Genomic DNA, 20,785 nt, shown 5'->3' on the forward strand with positions numbered 1-20,785 from the left:
AGTTCTGGGAGAAATTGTGTTAGATATTATTAATATTCTTTCCATCCCCAAACCCCTTGGCTTCACTACCGCAGCTAACCTGCCCCCGGAACATACAGAGTACAGGTGCCTAGTGGGACTTTTCAATTACGGTAGTTGTATTTGGCTGTAGTTAATTAGTAGGACATCAAAGGGAGTGTGCACTTTTGTCTACATTTTTGGCTTCTGACTTATCATAAAGTAATGTCAGAAGTTTGCATCTGTGGAGATCCTCCTTAGCTTGAAGATACAAATATGAGCAATGCAATGTGTGTCATGGATATCTTGGAGATTCCTGTTTCACTAGGCATTTCTGTTGGACTTGACGTCAGTAACGCTCTTATGATCATTTTACTGACCTCATATGATATTTTAAAATAAAAAAACAGAAAAATTAGCTAATGTGTAAGTTAAAATTTTTTTCTCAAATGTCAAACCAACCTATTTGTGAAAGAAATATATTCAGGAGATGCCCTACAAAGCTCATATATAATCTACAAAACGTCCTTTGTATATTCTATTAGTCTCCCTCTTTATGACATATTCGGGAGGTTAGCATACATTTGTTTATTTAGATGAAGCAGGGGTTTTCCATTAGTAGACAATCCCTATAATTTGCTGACTACTCTGAAGTGATCTCAGTTAATAGCAGCCTAATAAGCTTAGTAGCCTGAGTGAAAATTTGCAAGATTTTATTTATTTATTTCTATGGAAAATGAAACCCCTTCACCCCCGAGCCTGTTTTCACCTTCCTGACCAGGCCAAATTTTGCAATACTCGGTTGTTATCGAGTATCTTGGGCGTGCTTGTATAATATGTTTGTGTCCCTGTGGCTCCTTGAACACGTGGGGATTCCCTAACAAACAGGATGTCCTTACATGTGTTCAGACTGTCTAGCATCCACAGGGGCATTAACATATATATGAGCACGCCCAAGATACTCTGATAACACCCGAGCATGCTCAGATAAGACTTTATCACTAATGGCAATACCAAACAAAATCTATATATATAAAGTTGTGTATGTATGTGTGTATATATCAAGCTATGCCCACTCCACATAGCAGGCACAGGCCACATTAGCTCTGTCGTGTCTAGAATGGAGTTATGACGTCAACAGAAAGGGAGGAGTCTCACGGATAGAAATGTGAGGGGGAAAATGAGAGATGTCGGGGAAAATGAGAGAAGTGAGGTGCTGCTACAGTATGAGGCTGTGCATAGAGAAGAGTGAGGCGCTGCAGGTGGAGGCTGTGTATAAGGCCACATTCACGCATTCAGTATTTGGTCAGTATTTTACCTCAGTAATTATAAGCCAAAACCAGGAGTGGGAGAAAAGTACTGAAGTGGTGACGTGTTTCTAATAAACTTTTCCTCTGATTTGCTTTACTCCAAGTTTTAGCTTACAAATACTGAGGTAAAAATACTGACCAAATAACATGTGAACGAGGTCTAAGGCTATGTCCCCACGTTGCGGATTTCTGTGCGCATTTTACCACTAAACCGCAAGAGCACAAAAAGAGGATTCAAAGATCCTCCAAAAATTAGAAAAAACAGCAAAATAAGGCAGAGATTCTTACCTGCCAAGGCCTCAAACAAATGCACTATCAGGATGCAGTGGACCCATGTGGTTAAGATAGAAAAAACACAGGTGCAGCATAACCGATGAGACAGCCACTCTCAACCTGCCAAACTAATGGAGGGGGTAGCTGCTTGGCACATTGCTGCACCTAAAAGACTTGTATGCGGCGCTGTTCACACAATGGAGATGCACAGCATCCAGGCAAGCCTAGTAGTGACACCCTTCTATTAGATCAGGCGGGCCTGCCCACTCAGTTTTTGAAAAATCCGAAGGTAAAACGCACTGTGTTTTACCTGCGGATTTGCAGCGTTTTTTGTGCGGATTTCACCTGCGTTTTTACACCTGCGGCTTCCTATTGAGGAGCAGGTGTAAAACGCTGTGGAATCCGCACAAAGAATTTCCGCTCTGAATTTTCCGCAGCATGGGCACTGCTGATTTGGTTTTCCATAGGTTTACATGGTACTGTAAACCTGATGAAAACTGCTGCCAATCCGCAGCGGCCAATCCGCTGCGTTTCCGCAGGCAAATCCGCAACATGTGCACATACCCTAAATGAGAAAAGTGTGGTGCTGCAGAAAAAGTCGCCTGTGTATACGATACGCTTTATTGCAGTTAGTGCAATTTCTCTCGGGATCAAGTTTTTCCAATTGTATATGGAAGAGGAGTGTGAGGTGCTGCCGGAGGAGTATAAAGGTGAAAATCTGTGCTACAAAAAATGCTGTGTATAAAGGAGGAGCATGAGGTGCAGGAGGAGGCTATGTATAAAGGAGCATGAGGAGCACGAGGAATAAGGCCTCTTAAAGGGAATCTGTCACCTCTTTTTTCGCATATAAGCAGCAGCCACCGCCATTAGGGGCTCATCTACAGCATTCTGTAATGCTGTGGATAAGCCCCTGATGTAACCTGAAAGATAAGAAAAAACAGTTTGATTTTGCTCACCCAAGGGCGGTCAGGTTTGGAAAATTGGGTTTGGAAAATTGGTTGTAAAAATGAGAAATTGCTGGTCAACTTTTAACCATTCTAACTTCCTAACAATAAAAAAAAATTGTTTAAAAAATGATGCTTATATAAGAGACATGTGGGAAATATATTTTTATTAACTACTAGCTGAAGAGCCCGGCATTGCCTGGGCATAGTAACAACTTTGGTTATTTATAGCACCTCACTTCTCTCATTTTCCCCCGAACACCTGTCATTTTGACCTCACACCTGGAATTTTCCCGATCACTCCAATATTTTCCCTCAGTATATACCTGTATGTCACTTCCTCTGTATATAACTGTCATCTCCCTTGTATATAGTATGCAGCTGTATGTGTATGTAATCTCCTTCTGTATATAGTATATACCTGTATGTCATCTCCCCCTGTATATAGTATATACGTGTGTCATCTCCTGTATATAGTATATACCGGTCATCTCCCCTGTATATAGTATGCAGCTGTATGTCATCTCCTCCTTTATATAGTATATACCTGTATGTCATCTCCTCCTGCATATAGTATATACCTGTATGTCATCTCCCCCTGTATATAGTATATATTGCTTTGCGGTTTGTGTTGCATCTCGCAGGTTTACCGGCGCCATTTTGTTGAGGCAAACATTTTTTTAAACGCAATATTAACCCCTTAACGACTGCCGATACGACTTTTAATGGCGGCAGTTAAAGGGAATCTGCCACCTCATTTTTCACATATAAGCTGCGGCCACTGCCATTAAGGGCTTGTCTACAGCATTCTGTAATGCTATAGATAAGCCCCCCCGATGTATCCTGAAAGATAAGAAGAACAAGTTAGATTATACTCACCCAAGGGCGGTCCGGGTCCGATGAGTGTCTCAGGTCCGGAGCCTCCCATCTTCATGCGATGTAGTCATCCTCCTTGCTTTGTGTCGTGGCTCCAGCGGAGGCGTACTGAATTGCCCTCTTGAGGGCAGCGTAAAGTACTGCAGTACCTGGCGTCGGGCCTCTCTGACCTTTCTCGGTGCCTGCGCACTGCAGTACTTTTATCTGCCCTCAACAGGGCAGCAAATTACGCCTGTACAAGAACCGCAACAGAAGCAAGGAAGAGGACATCATCGTATGAAGATGGGAGACGCCGGACCACAGCGGGACCGCCCCTGGGTGAGTATAATATAACCTCTTTTCTCATCTTTCAGGTTACATCGGGGGCTTATCTACAGCATTACAGAATGCTGTAGATAAGCCCCTGATGCTGGTCGTCGCAGCTCATCTTCGGTTTTTGCAATGACAAGTTCCCTTTAAGTGTGCTCTCATCTCTACAGAAATGCCAAATGTGAATGCGGAGTGTGGTTTAGGCACAGTGTGGCTCAGAAGAAATTGAAGCGTTTGGATTTGGGAGCAAAAAATTAGCTGAATATCTTTTAGGAGGGGCCACTTTGTGTTCCCAGAGCCTTTTGTTACCTGGAACGTCAAATCCCCCTATATTTTTGTTAACCGTCGACTGACCCGAACCCAGACTTTTTTTTTTCTTTTGTGGATTGTGTTGAAGCTTTTATTGGTAACATTTTACATAACATTTTGGATCACATTTATCCTGTTTTCTATGCTGAGCACTTACACAGCTCCTGATATTAAGAAGATTTTCAATAGACTTACATTTTCCAGAAAGTGAGTAGAGTATGTTTCCTCAACCAGAGACCAAGAAGTGAGCGATTAGATTCCTAAAGAGATTTATCTGTGTCCATATTGAGACCATCCAAGCTTATCTAGGACTCCTGCAGTAACTATATAGAGCCCTTTCTTGACTCTACCCCAAGTCTACACAGCAAAGCCTCGTGCTTGTGCTCGAGAGTCCATTGTAAAAACTGGGTTATTTCTACATTTGCCTGTTTCTATTTGCTTCTAATGTATTTGTATACATTCAGTTTAGCCTCTTTTATAGTAGTTTTAAGGGTTAAGTCGGTGTTTAAGTACCAAGCTATTGCTTAATTGTATTATGCTTATGTTACACTGCCCTTATCATTTATCTATGTATTTTATTTCTAGATTTAGGAGGTAGTACCAACATTTTGTGCCACATGATGCCTTTCTACAGCTATGATGTTCCTCATACTTGTGGTCCAGACCCAAAGATCTGCTGTCAGTTTGATTTTAAGCGTCTACCGGGAGGTCGAATTAATTGTCCTTGGAGAGTGCCGCCTGAGCCTATTAACGAGGGCAATGTAGAACATAGGTATTCTATTTTACGTTTTATGTATTTCTTTGTGTATTACATGTTTTTGTACTTTTTTTTGTTGTTGCTATATTCCCAAGTCTTTATCCATGTTTTTACTGGATTTCATTACAGAGCTTGGATGCTTTTAGATCAGTACAGAAAGAAGTCAAAGCTCTTCCGCACTAAAGTGCTCTTAGTCCCACTGGGTGATGATTTTCGCTACAGTGACAGCTCCGAGTGGGATCAGCAATACCAGAACTATCAAAAGCTGTTTGATTACATGAACTCTCACCCCGAGCTCCATGTTAAGGTAGGTTTTAGAATTTTAGTTTCAAATCCTAGATTTCCTGGAGGACTTATGGCAATTTTCCCTTTATATTTAGTAGTGAGTGTGTCTTCATGCTCACTTAGGAATAGATTGAGAATATATTTTCTCTGCTCCAGCGCCTACTGCATTTCCTAACAGACTTCTAGTAGATTGATGCCCAAATCACATTACAGTGGAAGTTATATTTCAGCTTGTTGTGTACAGGGTTTCCTCAGGTTACAATATTTTTCCCGAACAGCTTTACTTACTGACCCCTGCTCCAATGCTGGAACTCTGCTTCCGCTCCTAGAGATTGTTTACAGGCTTCATCGGTGATGTCATGACTACAGTGCACATGACCACTGCAGCCAATCACTGGGCTCCACAGCCTGTGGTAGTGATGTCACTGCTGCATGTCGTGAGGTGCCACCGGAGAGGGGTCAGTAAGTAATGCTCTTTTTTACTAACTAATAGGTTTTCCATTGATATTTTTTTTTTTTTACATCCTATGTTCGTGCTAACATTTGGAGCAAATAATTCCAGTTTCAAGGACAAATGACTTTATAAGCACCAGGTCATTCTCCTTCTCCTGTTCATTTTGTATGCACTGTACAGGACCCTGAAGAAGCTTCTGCCTTTTACACATGATTATACAGCTCCAGCACCTTTCCCTCACCATCTAAAGACTTGCTTTACTCAGATTCCCTATCTGCTTATTTTTCTGCTATCTTAATTATTTTGGGCCTATAATTTGAGACCACTGTTTATGAAATCACTCAACTTATTTATTCTATAATTTCATATACCGTATTTTCAAGATTATAAGATTTTTGAGGAGAAAAAAAGCAAAACTCTTTTTTTAATAAAATGATGGTGCTTCTTATAATCCATGCATCTTATTGCTTACTGGGGGTGATGGTTGTGGTGAAGCAGGGTCCCAGGGTCGCTGCTGGAGGAGGCAGGAGTGGAGTGTTGCTGCAGGCCGCAGGCTGGGATGAGGGGGTGTGAGGATGTGCACCACTGCCAGGGTTCGTTGGTGCGGGGGCTCTGTCGACATTTTATGTCTCCACCACGGCTGGTAAGGTATATCTGCATTATAAGACTCACCCCCATTTTCCCCCCAAAATTGGGGGGAAGGGGGGGGGGGGGAGTGCATCTCCTAATCAGAAAAATACAGTATACATTTCATTATAGAGCCTGTAAAAAGGGGTAAAAAAATGTCAGATGTTTACGTGTATTTAAGGTTTTAAGTATGTGAATAATTATCTCTGTGCTGCCAAAATGAAAGTATGGATATGCTGTTAAGAATAGGTTTATAGTGTTTTTACAACATTTTATAATTTACAAATTCCTTATTTCTATTTTACTTTTCTAGGCAAAATTTGGTACCCTGTCAGATTTTTTTGGAGCTTTAAGAAGAACGAGCAATATTGATGAGTCCAGCAGCCCATCATTCTTCCCAGTTGTAAGCGGTGATTTCTTCACATACGCAGACAGGGATGATCACTATTGGAGTGGGTATTTTACCTCACGGCCTTTCTATAAACGCATAGAACGAGTCATGGCGTCACATTTAAGGCAAGTCTTTTATTATACAATCTCTTCATAATATTTTACTTTACATTTTCCATGATTTCGTATTGATCTGAATTCAAGAAAATCCAATGTGTTTTATTTTGGGGGGGGGGTGGATTTTAGGCAGGATCACATGGAGTTCCTTGATGCAGATTTTGGACCTACTCCAAAATCATAGCCAAAAAAACTTCAGATAATCTGCCTATATACTTCAATGAGGAATAAACAGTCTATACAATGCACATAGAAATGTTTATATCTCTGGTGAAAATGTCATGTCAGTTTTTCATGTATTTTTAGCACTGAAAATGTGCTACATATATATATATATATATATATATATATATATATATATATATATATATATATATATATATATATATATATATATATATATATATATATATATATATATATATATATATATATATATATATGTATATTGTCTAAGGGGTACTTCCGTCTTTCTGTCGGCCACTTCCATAATGGAAATCCCGCGTCGCTCATTGGTCTCGACAGCTGCCTGTCATGGCTGCCGCGACCAATCAGCGATGGGCACAGTCCGATAAGTCCCTCCCCTACTCCCCCACAGTCCGTGCCCAGCGCCCGCTCTGTAATCCCCTCCAGTCACCGCTCACACAGGGTTAATGCCAGCGGTAACGGGCCGCGGGTACCGCACTCCGTTACTGCTGCTATTAACCCTGTGTGTCCCCAACTTTTTTACTATTGATGCTGCCTATGCAAAGATGTAATGTTAAAAATAATAAAGAAAACAAAAAACCTGCTATTCTCACCTTCCGTCATCCGACGATGCACTCGCGCCGACCGCCCTCTTCCGTTCCCAGAGATGCATTGCGCGAAATTACCCAGAAGACTTGGCGGTCTCGTGAGAAATTTCGCAATGCATCCTGGCAACGGAAGATGGTGGCAGCCTGCGCGCGCATTGCCAGAGTTTCGCTGGATTCCAGGGGGTGAGTATATAACTATTTTTTTTATTTTAATTATTTTTTTTTTAACAGGGATTTGGTGCCCACACTGCTAAATACTGCGTGGGCAGTGTTATATACCGCGTGGCTGCTATATACTACATGGGCAGTGGTATATACTCCATGGGCTGTGCTATATACTACGTGCCCTGTGTTATATGTTACATGGGCTGTGTTATATACTGCGTCACCTGTGTTATATACTGCGTGGCTGCTATATACTGCGTGGGCTGTGTTATATACTCAGTGGGCTGTGTGATATACTGCGTGGGCTTTGCTATATACTACGTACCCTGTATTATATACTGCGTGGCCTGTGTTATATACTACGTTGCCTGTGTTATATACTGTGTGGCTGCTATATACTGCGTTGGTTGTGTTATATAGTATGTGGGCTGTGTTATATACAGTTTGGGTTGTGTTATATACCGCGTGGCCACTGTTATATACTGCGTGGCCTGTATTAACGCATCGGGTATGAGATGTCATCATTATTGGGCTCCAGAGGAACCTGATTATGGGGAAACACGTCAAGGCAATTTAGAGGCAATGAGAATAGCATCACATAAATAAGTACCTTTTCATTTTTGTTACCATTTGTGTCTGCCTACAGTATTTATCCCCGACGGTTTTGCCCTATATAATTTTAGGGTACCCTGGTGATACCCAGGGGCAGTCGTCAAAGAGCAGGGGTGCCACTGTCATTATCATTGTAGGGTGCCAACCTCTGCAATCAGGCAGGTATGGATATAGTGGCAATAGCAATAATATACCTAATAAATATTAGAAAACTGAGCCATATTCTATCAAATAAAAATAGGCCCAAAATACCACTCCAAACAATATATCAAACAATACGACAAGGGAGTTTTAAGGTACAGAACAAGTTAAACTTTATTTCACTTTTCAACATCAACAAACACATAATTTAAAAAGGCTGACAAACCAGTAGACAAATACTTTTACACAAAAGTATGTAGTAATGTAACTTATATACTAGTTGTAGGCATAATAACCAAACCCATATTCCCTTAAGTAATGGGCAGCACTTCACATAACATTAGAACATATCACAGTAAAATAGACTGTGTATTCAAGAAAGTGTAACAACAATATATAAAACTGAATGTCTTTTTTATAAATGGTTAAAACACATAAATAAACATAAACATTAAGTACGGTGCCTCAGGCTATGTACACACGTTCAGGTTTTTTGCGTTTTTTTCGTGTTTTTTCGCCCTAAAAACGCTATAAAAACTCATTAAAAACGCATACATTGTGCATTCTATAATTTAGAATGCATTGTGCATGTTTTGTGCACATGGATGCATTTTTTCCGCAAAAAAAAACGCATTGCGGTAAAAAAATGAGCATGTTCATTATTATTATTATTTTTTTCTGCATTTTTCCCACAATTTCATGCATTTGGGAAAAAATGCACAAAAAACGCCCCAAAAACGCAGTAAAATCGCGGTAAAATGTCTGGCAGAAATGTCTGTTTTTTGTCAGGAAAATTTCTACAAGAAATCCTGACGTGTGCACATACCCTCAAACAGACCAACAAATACAAATAAGGTCAGCTAGAGCAGGACATGTTATAATTTAACCAGGAATATGACTATATCAATAATAGACCTATTAATGACTAAGGCACTTAGAGGAAGGGTATATATTCATTATAAACATATCTGTCATTACAGATATTCTGATCTTCATGCACTCTATATGTACGGTCTTTATTACCTCTCACCTGGGTAGGAGGGATCCTCGTGTCCTATACTCTTTATGAATTCATTAATTTTATTATGTGTATGAAGAATATTGGAGACATAATTCCATGTCGATCATCTGTATACTATTGGGTATGGAATTATAAAAATATCCTGCAGCACATTTTATGGTAACATGACACCTGGCCAGCTTCGGAGAGGGATTCACACCCCCACTGACTGGCTGGTATGCAACCTTCTACAGGAAGACCCTCTGTGGATCCAAGCCATGTGGCCTGAGGCCTTTGTATAGTCAACTAGGAATTCATAAATGAGTTATGGAAATAATGAAAGTCCTAGCTGTACATCGTGTGTGTTTCTGATATCCCCACAACAGGGCAATCTCCTGCCTGGATCTTGAGTCATTCTAGCACGCACGGAAAGGGAGATACATAGAACAGCCACTAGCAGCTAGGGAGCAAAATTGTGTTTAGTCTGTATGAGTAGCAGTGGCAGCCCCTCCCCAGACCCCAGACCTTTCATCTAACTAGTAACCATATGATCTGCTTATACCTTTTGTCCTACCACTATTGTATTTGCATATCTGACCATTATATATGTATAACCATTTTGTATGTATAATTTATTGTTTGGTGCGCCCTTAAGGTGATTGAATATATAATTTAACTTTGGGCTGCTCTTTTAACTCGATCCACGAATCCACACGTCCTTTTCTCAGCCTAATCTCACATGCTACTGAGGGCTGGCTCCTGGCCCCATTTAACCCTGTTAACGGACAAGGCCTATGTCGAACGAGGAACTGGTGGCAGTCCTACTGGTGCTAGTGAAAGGGGCCTCTCAGCCTGTCAGGGTTGTGGATGAGTGTGGTGCCACGTCAGTGACTGCGTGGGCCACCTTCTCTCTCTCCCTGTGCCTGTGTGGACAGGGGAGTGTCTGTGTAAAACTGTAAAGCGGACCTTTTGTGTCCCTAGGGGGCTTAACGTCACACTGGTACAAGTGGGGAGACCTTACTACGTGATCCCACTGACGTAATATTGACGTCAGGCAGGTTGGCGAGGTGTGGATCCTTTACGTTTCATCACAATGTGTTTTATTGTGTTTTAATAAGAGATGCTCACGTCATGTGGGTTTTTTTGCCTGTAATTGTTGTTCGGATATATTGTACAAAGTGAAAATTTAATTATAATGGTATGACAATTCATATGTTGACACTCGAAAGAATAACCTACAACCTGCAATTATTGGCTGTGCACATACTTGTCCTTAAAGTTGCCTGTATGAATGAGCTGTGTGTTTGGAGTTCAAGGGGTAATGTTTCTCCTTATGGAATGTACATGGCAGTGTAAGAAGTCTTATAGGTCATACAATGCTCCTCTGGGAAATTAAATATACAAATTGCCTCTTCAGAGAGGAAGAGGACTAGAACTCTAGCGCCACCTATTAAAGGTAGCAATCCTAAAAATCAATATCGACACTTAAATGCGCCTTGCCATATGACTCGGAATAAAACCAATCCAGTAAATCAATGTGCAGATTCATGTTTTGGTATGTTGCTCCAAGTCCGTGTAAAGCATGAGATCTGATATGGCTCCCCTTAGACCCCAGTCAGAGGCCTCTCATACAGCCATTTCATATCTCTTGCTTTACACGGAGGAGGACAAATTTGAGCTCAGAGAAAGCGCTGGTAAGCCAGGAGCACTGCCTGTCAGTGCTGTGCAAAGTGTCAGATCAGCAATCTGACCCTATAACATGATGCTCCCCCCCCCCCCCCCCCAGGGGCAATGTTATAGAGTAAGAGAAAAAATATTCAGATGTGTAAAAAAAAAAAAAAAAATGTTCCTATAAATACATTTCTTTATCTAAAAAAAAACAAAAGTACACGTACGCGTCCGTAGCGACCTGACCTATAAAACTGTCCCACTAGTTAACCCCTTCAGAGAACACCATAAAAAAATAAATAAAAAGAAGCAAAAACAACGCTTTATTATCATACCACCAAACAAAAAGTGGAATAACACGCGATCAAAAAGACAGATATAAATAACCATGCTACCACTGAAAACGTCATCTTGTCCCGCAAAAAACGAGCCGCCATAGTGTCATCAACGAAAAAATAAAAGTTATAGTCCTCATAATAAAGCGATGCAAAAATAATTATTTTTTATAGAAAAGTTTTTATCGCATAAAAGTGCCAAAACATAAACAATGATATAAATGAGGTATCGCTGTAATCATACTAACCCGAAGAATAAAGCTGCCTTATCAATTTTACAAAACTCAGAACGGTATAAACGCTCCCTCCCCCCCCCCCCCCCCCAAAAAAAAAAAAAACACAAAGAAATTATTGAATAGCTGGTTTTTGGTCATTCTGCCTCACAAAAATCGGAATAAAAAGCGATCAAAAAATGTCACATGCCCAAACATGGTACCAATAAAAACGTCAACTCGTCCCGCAAAAAACAAGAGCTCACGTGACTCTGTGGACCAAAGTATGGAAAAATTATAGCTCCCAAAATGTGGAGACGCAAAAACTATTTTTTGCAATAAAAAGCGTCTTTTGGTGTGTGACAGCTGCCAATCATAAAAATCCGCTAAAAACCCCGCTATAAAAGTAAATCCAATCCCCCTTCATCACCCCCTTAGTTAAGGAAAAATAATACAATTAAAAAAATGTATATATTTCCATTTTCCCATTAGGGTTAGGGCTAAGGTTGGGGCTAGGGTTGGGGCTAGGGTTGGGGCTAGGGTTGGGGTGGGGGTTGGGGATAGGGTTGGTGCTAGGGTTGGGGTTAGGGCTACAGTTAGGGTTAGGGTTGGGACTAAAGTTAAGGTAAGGGTTTGGATTACATTTACGGTTGGGATTAGTGTTAGGGGTGTGTTGGATTTAGGTGTGTGATTAGGGTTTGGATTGGGGTTAGGGGTGTGTTGAAGTTAGGGTTGGGATTAGGGTTAGGGGCATGTTTGGGTTAGGGGTGTGTTTGGGTTAGGGGTGTGGTTAGGGCAATGGTTAGAGTTGGCATTAGGGTTAGGGGTGTGTTTGGGTTAGGTTTTCAGCTAGAGTTGGGGGTTTCCACTGTTTAGGCACATCAAGTGCTCTCTAAACGCGACATGGCATCCGATCTCAATTCCAGCCAATTCTGTGTTGAAAAAGTAAAACAGTGCTCCTTCCCTTCCGAGCTCTCCCGTGCGCCCAAACAGAGGTTTACCCCAACATATGGGGTATCAGCGTACTCAGGGCAAATTGGACAACAGCTTTTGGGGTCCAATTTCTCTTGTTACCCTTGGGAAAATAAAAATTTTGGTGGCTAAAAAACCCTTTTTGTGGGGAAATTTTTTTTTTATTTTCACGTCTCTGCGTTATAAACTGTAGTGAAACACTTGGGGGTTCAAAGCTCTCAAAACACATCTAGATTAGTTCCTTGGGGGGGTCTAGTTTCCAATATGGGGTTTCTACTGTTTAGGTACATTAGGGGCTCTGCAAACGCAATGTGACGCCTGCCGACCATTCCATCTAAGTCTGCATTCCAAATGGCGCTCCTTCCCTTCCGAGCTCTGCCATGTGCCCAAACGATGGTTCCCCCCCCCCCCCACTTATGAGGTTTCAGCGTACTCGGGACAAATTGTACAACAACTTTTGGTGTCCAAATTCTTCTGTTACCCTTGGGAAAATAAAAAAATTGGGGGCGAAAAGATCATTTTTGTGAAAAAAAATATGATTTTTTATTTTTACGGCTCTGCATTATAAAGTTCTGTGAAGCACTTGGTGGATCAAAGTGCTCACCACACCTCTAGATAAGTTCCTTAGGGGGTCTACTTTCCAAAATGGTGTCACTTGAAGGGGGCTTTCAATGTTTAGGCACATCAGGGGATCTCCAAATGCAACATGGCGTCCCATCTCAATTCCAGTCAATTTTGCATTGAAAAGCCAAACGGCGCTCCTTCCCTTCCAAGCTCTACCATGCGCCCAAACAGTGGTTTACCCCCACCTATGGGGTATCGGCGTACTCAGGACAAATTTTACAACTTTTGGGGTCCATTTTCTCCTGTTACCCTTGGTAGAATAAAACAAATTGGAGCTGAAGTAAATTTTTTGTGAAAAAAAGTTAAATGTTCATTTTTATTTAAACATTCCAAAAATTCCTGTGAAACACCTGAAGGGTTAATAGACTTCTTGAATGTGGTTTTGAGCACCATGAGGGGTGGAGTTTTTAGAATGTTGTCTCACTTGGTTATTTTCTATCATATAGACTCCTCAAAATGACTTCAAATGTGATGTGGTCCCTAAAAAAAAAAAAATGGTGTTGTAAAAACGAGAAATTGCTGGTCAACTTTTAACCGTTATAACTCCCTAACAAAAAAAAAATTTGGGTTCCAAAATTGTGCTGATGTAAAGTAGACATGTGGGAAATGTTACTTAAGTATTTTGTGTGACATATCTCTGTGATTTAAGGGCATAAAAATTCAAAGTTGGAAAATTGCAAAATTTTCAACATTTTCGCCAAATTTCCATGTTTTTTTTCACAAGTAAACGCAGGTAATATCCAAATTTTTTACCACTATCATGAAGTACAATAGGTCACGAGAAAACTGTGTCAGAATCATCAGGATCCGTTGAAGCGTTCCAGAGTTACAACTTCATAATGGGACAGTGGTCAGAATTGTAAAAATTGGCCCGGTCATTAACGTGCAAACCACCCTTGGCGGTAAAGGGGTTAATGTCCCACAGGAGCATTGCATGGCCTCTAAGCCTCCTTAACCTGCCATGTCACTTTCCATAATAGTGATTGGAGCTAGTCCATAGTCATCTGAATGGGTGTTGTGTGCAGCAGTACCTGAGATGGCAAGGAAAATAAAAACATGTTTTTTAATCGGGACCATAGAAACCTGTGAACATCTAGACCAGTGGTCCCCAACTCCAGGCCTCGAGGGCCGCCAACAGTGCAGGTTTTCAGGATTTCCTTAGTATTGCACAGGGGTTGAAATCATCACCTGTGCAGATGATCACATTACCACCGATGCAATACTAAAGAAATCCTGAAAACCTGCACTGTTGGCGGCCCTCGAGGCCTGGAGTTGGGGACCCCTGATCTAGACACTGATATTAGAGCATATAGTTAAGAAAACCACAAAGTGACTTCAGGGAGCCCAGACATGATCCTAGACAATATGACCACTTTTTCCCCAAGTAGAACTGTGCATGAGTTGCTTGGATGATTATGGACATACTTTGGCTATATATTGGTTGGTACTGCTTCTAATTGGCACTATGCAGAGCTTTTTCTGCTTTTACTTCATTGTTTAATATAAAAATGACAATGGCAATGTTTTTATTCGCCATAAGAGTGTAATTAATTTGAACAATCAAGGCTTTTATATTGCCTGTGACTTTTCCAGCATAAATACAACTCTATAATTGAGACTGCAATAAAGTAGCTGCACTAAAATTTACTTATTACTTGTTTGTTTTTTAATGTTACATTCAATTAGGGAATCCTGTAAGTGCAATTAAAGCACAGTGATTATAGCCCAGCTTCATTGTAATTTTGATTGAAATAATACCTTACTAAAAAAAAGTCTTAAATAAGGGAAAGTATTATATTCCCCATTTGCCTCTATGAATAATGCACTGGAAGAACATAGCTTATAAATGCCTTCTTAAGCATCCTTAATATGTCTTGTCACAACTGTCACAGCCTTGGATAATTCTCAAGGACATTACATTAGTATTCAAAAAGAGGCAACTATGGTGAGGTTTTAGTAAAGCATGTTACCTTCAAGTGTTCTTCATGGTCTTTAACTGTTTAAACACACACAGCTGTTTTTGGCAACCTTTAGTTGTATATGTATTTATTAAAGGGGTTGTCTATGATTTAAAAAAAAAACAAAAAAAAACAAACACGAACAGCAGACTTTACTCACCAGTTAAATCTCCTACTCCCCAGTGTCGACTTTTTTTGATTAATTCTCCTTTAGTAGTAACACCACTTCTATCCACATGACCGCTGCAGGAAATCACTCGGCAGTCTCAAGCCTTGCATGCGGTATCACTGCTGTGGCCTTTGGCTGTAATGGTCACGTCACTATACTGCACATGATTTCTGCTTCAAAGAAAACAATGACTGGGTGGGGACCACCGATGCTTTGGCACTGGAGTGGTGGGATGAATTTAACAGAAAATGACTGATGGGGACCACCGATGCTTTTACACTGGAGTGGTGGGATGAATTTTACAACTGAGTAATGGTTCTTGGAGATGGGAGAATTAATTTTTTAGACAATGGTCCATCAGCTAGATCAGTAACCTGCAATAGTTAAACAGAAGACCTGCAAATCTTTTTTCCTTCCTAGCATTTCCGGCTCATCTTTGATTAGCCAGGGCTAGTCTTATGTGGTCATTGTGGCATGATGCACACGATGTCACGCCAACCCAGTTAATCAAAGGAGAAACTAGGAATGCGAATGCCGAAGAGTAAGAAGTAGTGATGAGCGAGTATATTCGTTAACAAAGAAAAAATATAAGGCAAACAAGCCTCAGCCAGCTCACCGACCACCACAGGTGCGCGAAACTCCATCTTGACTGGACGTGCAGCGATGAGAAGAGAAAAAGGATGAATTGTTCCAGCTCCTTAAAATTGAAAAAACTTTATTGATCCATTAAAACTTCCGTCACATTGGTGGAAATCCTTGTATAAAATAATTGCAAGCATGTAAGAAAGAGGAATCGGCTATTTTATACAAGGATTTCCACCAATGTGACTGAAGTTTTAATGGATCAATATAGTTTTTTCAATTTTAAGGAGCTGGAGTATATTCGTTGCTAGGGTTTTCCTGAACATGCTCGGGTGGTTTCAGAGTCTTTGAGACTGCTCGGAGATTTAGTTTACATGATTTACAGCTGCTAGCCACCCTGAGTACATGTGGGGGTTGCCTGGTTGCTAGAGAATCCCCACATGTAATCAGCTGTCTAGTAGCCGCAAATCATGCAGCTGCAGCAAGGAAAACTAAATCTCCGAGCAGTCACAAATACTCGGATACCACAAGAGCATGCTCAGGAAAATCCAAGCAACGAGTATACTCGCTCATCACTAGTAAGGAGATTCGCAGGTCTCCCATTCGGCTCTCATGGAGTACTGACCTAGCTCATGCCCTGGATTTCTGCGTCTTGATTCTCTCTAGTTCTTTAAATGTATCTGTTCTCAATGCAGTCTAATTTGTTCATTTGGCAGTGCCAAAGACTGCTTATTAAAGAGGTTAGTCCATGATCTTATGCAAGAATACTCTAATCCCCGGCCTCCCATCATCCTGGTTGCTTGGGGCGGTACACTCCTGGCACCACTAGCGTGTACTGCCCACTCTCAGATACTGATATATCAGGCAGATTTTCCTATGTAACATCGGAAAAATGTAGTGACATTGAAGATGGCCAGAATTGACAGATAACCATGCACTCTAGCAATCCTGGCGAGTAGTACTTATCAGCTGTATTGGTAAGGACTTATAAGCACTGTGCATATTGACACCAAAATTATCCTTTATAATTAGCAAAGCAAGAACATAGAGCTCCACAAAAACGCTTTAACAAAGGCCAATGTAACAATTAAAAAATACAAGTTTATTGAACATATCATATAAAAGAGAATCATAAAAAATCAAACCGATTACCACAGGTACCAAGGAAAGAAAGGTGGGTACACCCCAAAAAATATTATATTCGTATATTAGTAAAAAAAACTGGCAAAAACCTCCAAGAAAAATTGTTTTGTATATAACTAGATGGTGGCCCGATTCTAATGCATCGGGTATTCTAGAATATGTATGACAGAACTTGTTCAGTAAACGTAGCATATAGCACAGCCCATGTAGCATATAGCACAGCCCATGTAGCATATAGCACAGCCCATGTAGCATATAGCACAGCCCATGTAGCATATAGCACAGCCCATGTAGCATATAGCACAGCCCATGTAGCATATAGCACAGCCCATGTAGCATATAGCACAGCCCATGTAGCATATAGCACAGCTCATGTAGCATATAACACAGCCCATGTAGAATATAACACAGCCTATGTAGAATATAGCACAGCCACGTAGCGTATCACAGCACACATAGCATATTGCACAGCCACGTAATTTATAGCACAGCCACGTAGCATATAGCACAGCCCACATAGTATATAGCACAGCCCACGTAGTATATAGTACAGCCCACGTAGTATATAGCACAGTCCATGTAGTATATAGCACAGTGCAAGTAGTATACAGCACAGCCCACGAAGTGTATAGAACAGCCACGTAGTATATAGAACAGCCCACATAGTATATAGCAGTGTGGGCACCATATCCCTGTAAAAAAATAAATAAATAATGAAAATAAAAAATAGTTATATACTCACTTTTCGGCGGCCCCCGGATCCAGCCCAGGAGTTAGCGATGCTCTCGCCAGGTCCGTTCCCAGTGATGCTTTGCGGCAATAACCCGTGATAACGTAGCGGTCTCGCGTGATCCTACGTCATCTGGGGTCATTTCGCAAACCATTACTGGGAATGCAGCTGCCGAGAGCATCGGGAGGATAGGAAAGGCTTCGGGGGCCGCCGAAAGGTGAAAATAGCATGATTTTTTATTTTTTTAATTTTTTTTTAACATTATATCTTTTTACTATTGATGCTGCATAGGCAGCATCAATAGTAAAGCCTGTCGCTTTACTATTAACGCGGTCCATTTCCGCCGGCATTAACCCTGTTAGCGGTGACCGGAGGGGAGTATGGAGCGGGCGCCGGGGACACTGACTGCGGGGAGTATAGAGCGGAGCGCCGGGGACACTGCGGGGAGTAGGGAGCGGAGCGCCGGGGACACTGCGGGGAGTATGGAGCGGAGCGCCGGGGACACTGCGGGGAGTATGGAGCGGAGCGCCGGGGACACTGCGGGGAGTATGGAGCGGAGCGCCATGGACACTGCGGGGAGTATGGAGCGGAGCGCCGTGGCACTGCGGGGAGTATGGAGCGGAGCGCCGGGGACACTGCGGGGAGTATGGAGCGGAGCGCCGGGGACACTGCGGGGAGTATGGAGCGGAGCGCCGGGGACACTGCGGGGAGTATGGAGCGGAGCGCCGGGGACACTGCGGGGAGTATGGAGCGGAGCGCCGGGGACACTGAGGGGAGTATGGACTGGAGCGCCGGGGACACTGCGGGGAGTATATAGAGGAGCGCCGGGGACACTGCGGGGAGTATGGAGCGGAGCGCCGGGGACACTGCGGGGAGTATGGAGCGGAGCGCCGGGGACACTGCGGGGAGTATGGAGCGGAGCGCCGGGGACACTGAGGGGAGTATGGAGCGGAGAGCCGGGGACACTGCGGGGAGTATGGAGCGGAGCGCCGGGGACACTGAGGGGAGTATGGAGCGGAGAGCCGGGGACACTGCGGGGAGTATATAGAGGAGCGCCGGGGACACTGCGGGGAGTATGGAGCGGAGAGCCGGGGACACTGCGGGGAGTATATAGAGGAGCGCCGGGGACACTGCGGGGAGTATGGAGCGGAGCGCCGGGGACACTGAGGGGAGTATGGAGCGGAGCGCCGGGGACACTGCGGGGAGTATGGAGCGGAGTGCCGGGGACACTGCGGGGAGTATGGAGCGGAGCGCTGGGGACACTGAGGGGAGTATGGAGCGGAGCGCCGGGGACACTGCGGGGAGTATAGAGCGGAGTGCCGGGGACACTGCGGGGAGTTTATAGTGGAGCGTCAAGACACTGCGAGGAGTATGGAGCGGAGCGCCGGGGACACTGCAGGGAGTATGGAGCTGGAGTCGGCCACTGACTGCGGGGAGTAAGGAGCGGCCATTTTCTTCCGGACTGTGCCCGTCGCTGATTGGTCGCCACAAAACAGCCATGACCAATCAGCGACTTGGATTTCCATGATAGACAGAGGCCACGACCAATGAATATCCGTGACAGACAGACAGAAGGACAGACGGAAGTACCCCTTAGACAATTATGTATTATGTATATAGATATAGACTAGTGCCTGTAGATACAGGCACTAATAGTAGTTTGTCCGTTGTGCATGTGTACAGAAGTAGTTCCATATACATATATTAGTCCAGTGTACACATTATGGTGGCAGTCACAGTAAAATCCAGAGGATACCTCCTCACTGCAAACAAGTAAAGAGATACAAGAAAAATACAAAACAGTATCTAATAACACAAATCACATGGCACAGTGTCCTATAATATAGCAGCATAACAGCAGGTATGCACATAATGTAACATAAGAAACCTGAGGGTGTGGTGGGTCCCCGTGTACCATTTCTAGGTAACTATATACCTCCCCCTCTTCTGTCCATGTGTTACTCTTTAGGTTTCTTGTCATGTTACACTGCCTCATACATTTGGTACATATGTGTGTACCTGATATTATGCTGCTAATTATGCTGTGCATATTCAGACACTGCTGTCAGACCACATCACAGCCCTAAGCAATGAAAATAAAAATCACTCCATTCTTGAGGACTAGAGGATTTTCAATAAGAAGTAAATTGCAAATTTGCTTGTTTTTCCAAGCATTGTGCAGTGTTACTAATAATGCTGTAAAAAACATGGCTAACACAGCAGAATTCCAAAGACCCCCCGCCACCCCCCCACGTGCTTCAGTGCTCTGACCGTTCTCGTGCCATATATTAAGACAATTTTTTCGTTTCCCAAAATAAAAAAAAACAAAACAGACTAAACATTGGTAATAGAAATTATATATACTTTATTGAACAAATCAGAAAAGTAACAGAAGAATATACAATGATGCAGGGGCACACACAAGGTATTAAAAAAAATTTTTTTTTATTAAAAACAAATATACAAAAGTGATAATGGAAGTCAGGTATAATGCCAAACTTATACATAATTGTATATGCTATATGTACATGCAAATGTATACGGTTGTGACATATAACAATGTACAAAATACAGACGTTTTCTTTATACATTATTATTGTGTATGAACAGAGTGTAGTCAAATACTAATGTAAGCTGTACGTACTGCAATAGGGGGTCAGAAGACCCCCGGCTGAGTGCTGTCCACCCCAACGCGCATTTCGGCCTTCGTCAGGTTTAAGCTTTAATTCACATACGTGAATAGATACTCTGCACACTCTGCATGACACACAGGGAGGTGGAGTCTTGGGAAGTGCTTTGACACTCCCAAAGCACTTAAGCTTTAATTTCATATGCTCTAAAATCATAATTTTAGTCAAGGAACAACCGATTGCATGAGTAAAGGTGTGGATAACAACATTTTCTTTCCAAGAGCAACATGACCAGATAAACTGTCTGGAAGGGGGAGGAGGTTGTTCTGTTCTGATATATTTTCTTTAAATAAGTAACTTTGGATTTGTCTGGCATAATTAAATTTTTGTATAAAGATAAGA

At 42.1% G+C, this 20,785-nt stretch overlaps 1 protein-coding gene across 1 annotated transcript in view; it reads left to right on the top strand.

Annotated features, from left to right (window-relative positions):
- MAN2A1 (mannosidase alpha class 2A member 1) overlaps positions 1-20,785 on the top strand; it is a 216,690-nt gene that overhangs the window by 132,266 nt on the left and 63,639 nt on the right. Inside the window, exons 7-9 of the mRNA XM_069752627.1 lie at positions 4,604-4,790; positions 4,905-5,082; positions 6,455-6,657. Coding sequence (XP_069608728.1) covers positions 4,604-4,790; positions 4,905-5,082; positions 6,455-6,657 — 568 coding nt within the window. The remainder of the gene's footprint in view (positions 1-4,603; positions 4,791-4,904; positions 5,083-6,454; positions 6,658-20,785) is intronic.

This window comes from Ranitomeya imitator, chromosome 1, assembly GCF_032444005.1.
Source record: "Ranitomeya imitator isolate aRanImi1 chromosome 1, aRanImi1.pri, whole genome shotgun sequence".
Classification (NCBI taxonomy): Eukaryota; Metazoa; Chordata; class Amphibia; order Anura; family Dendrobatidae; genus Ranitomeya; species Ranitomeya imitator.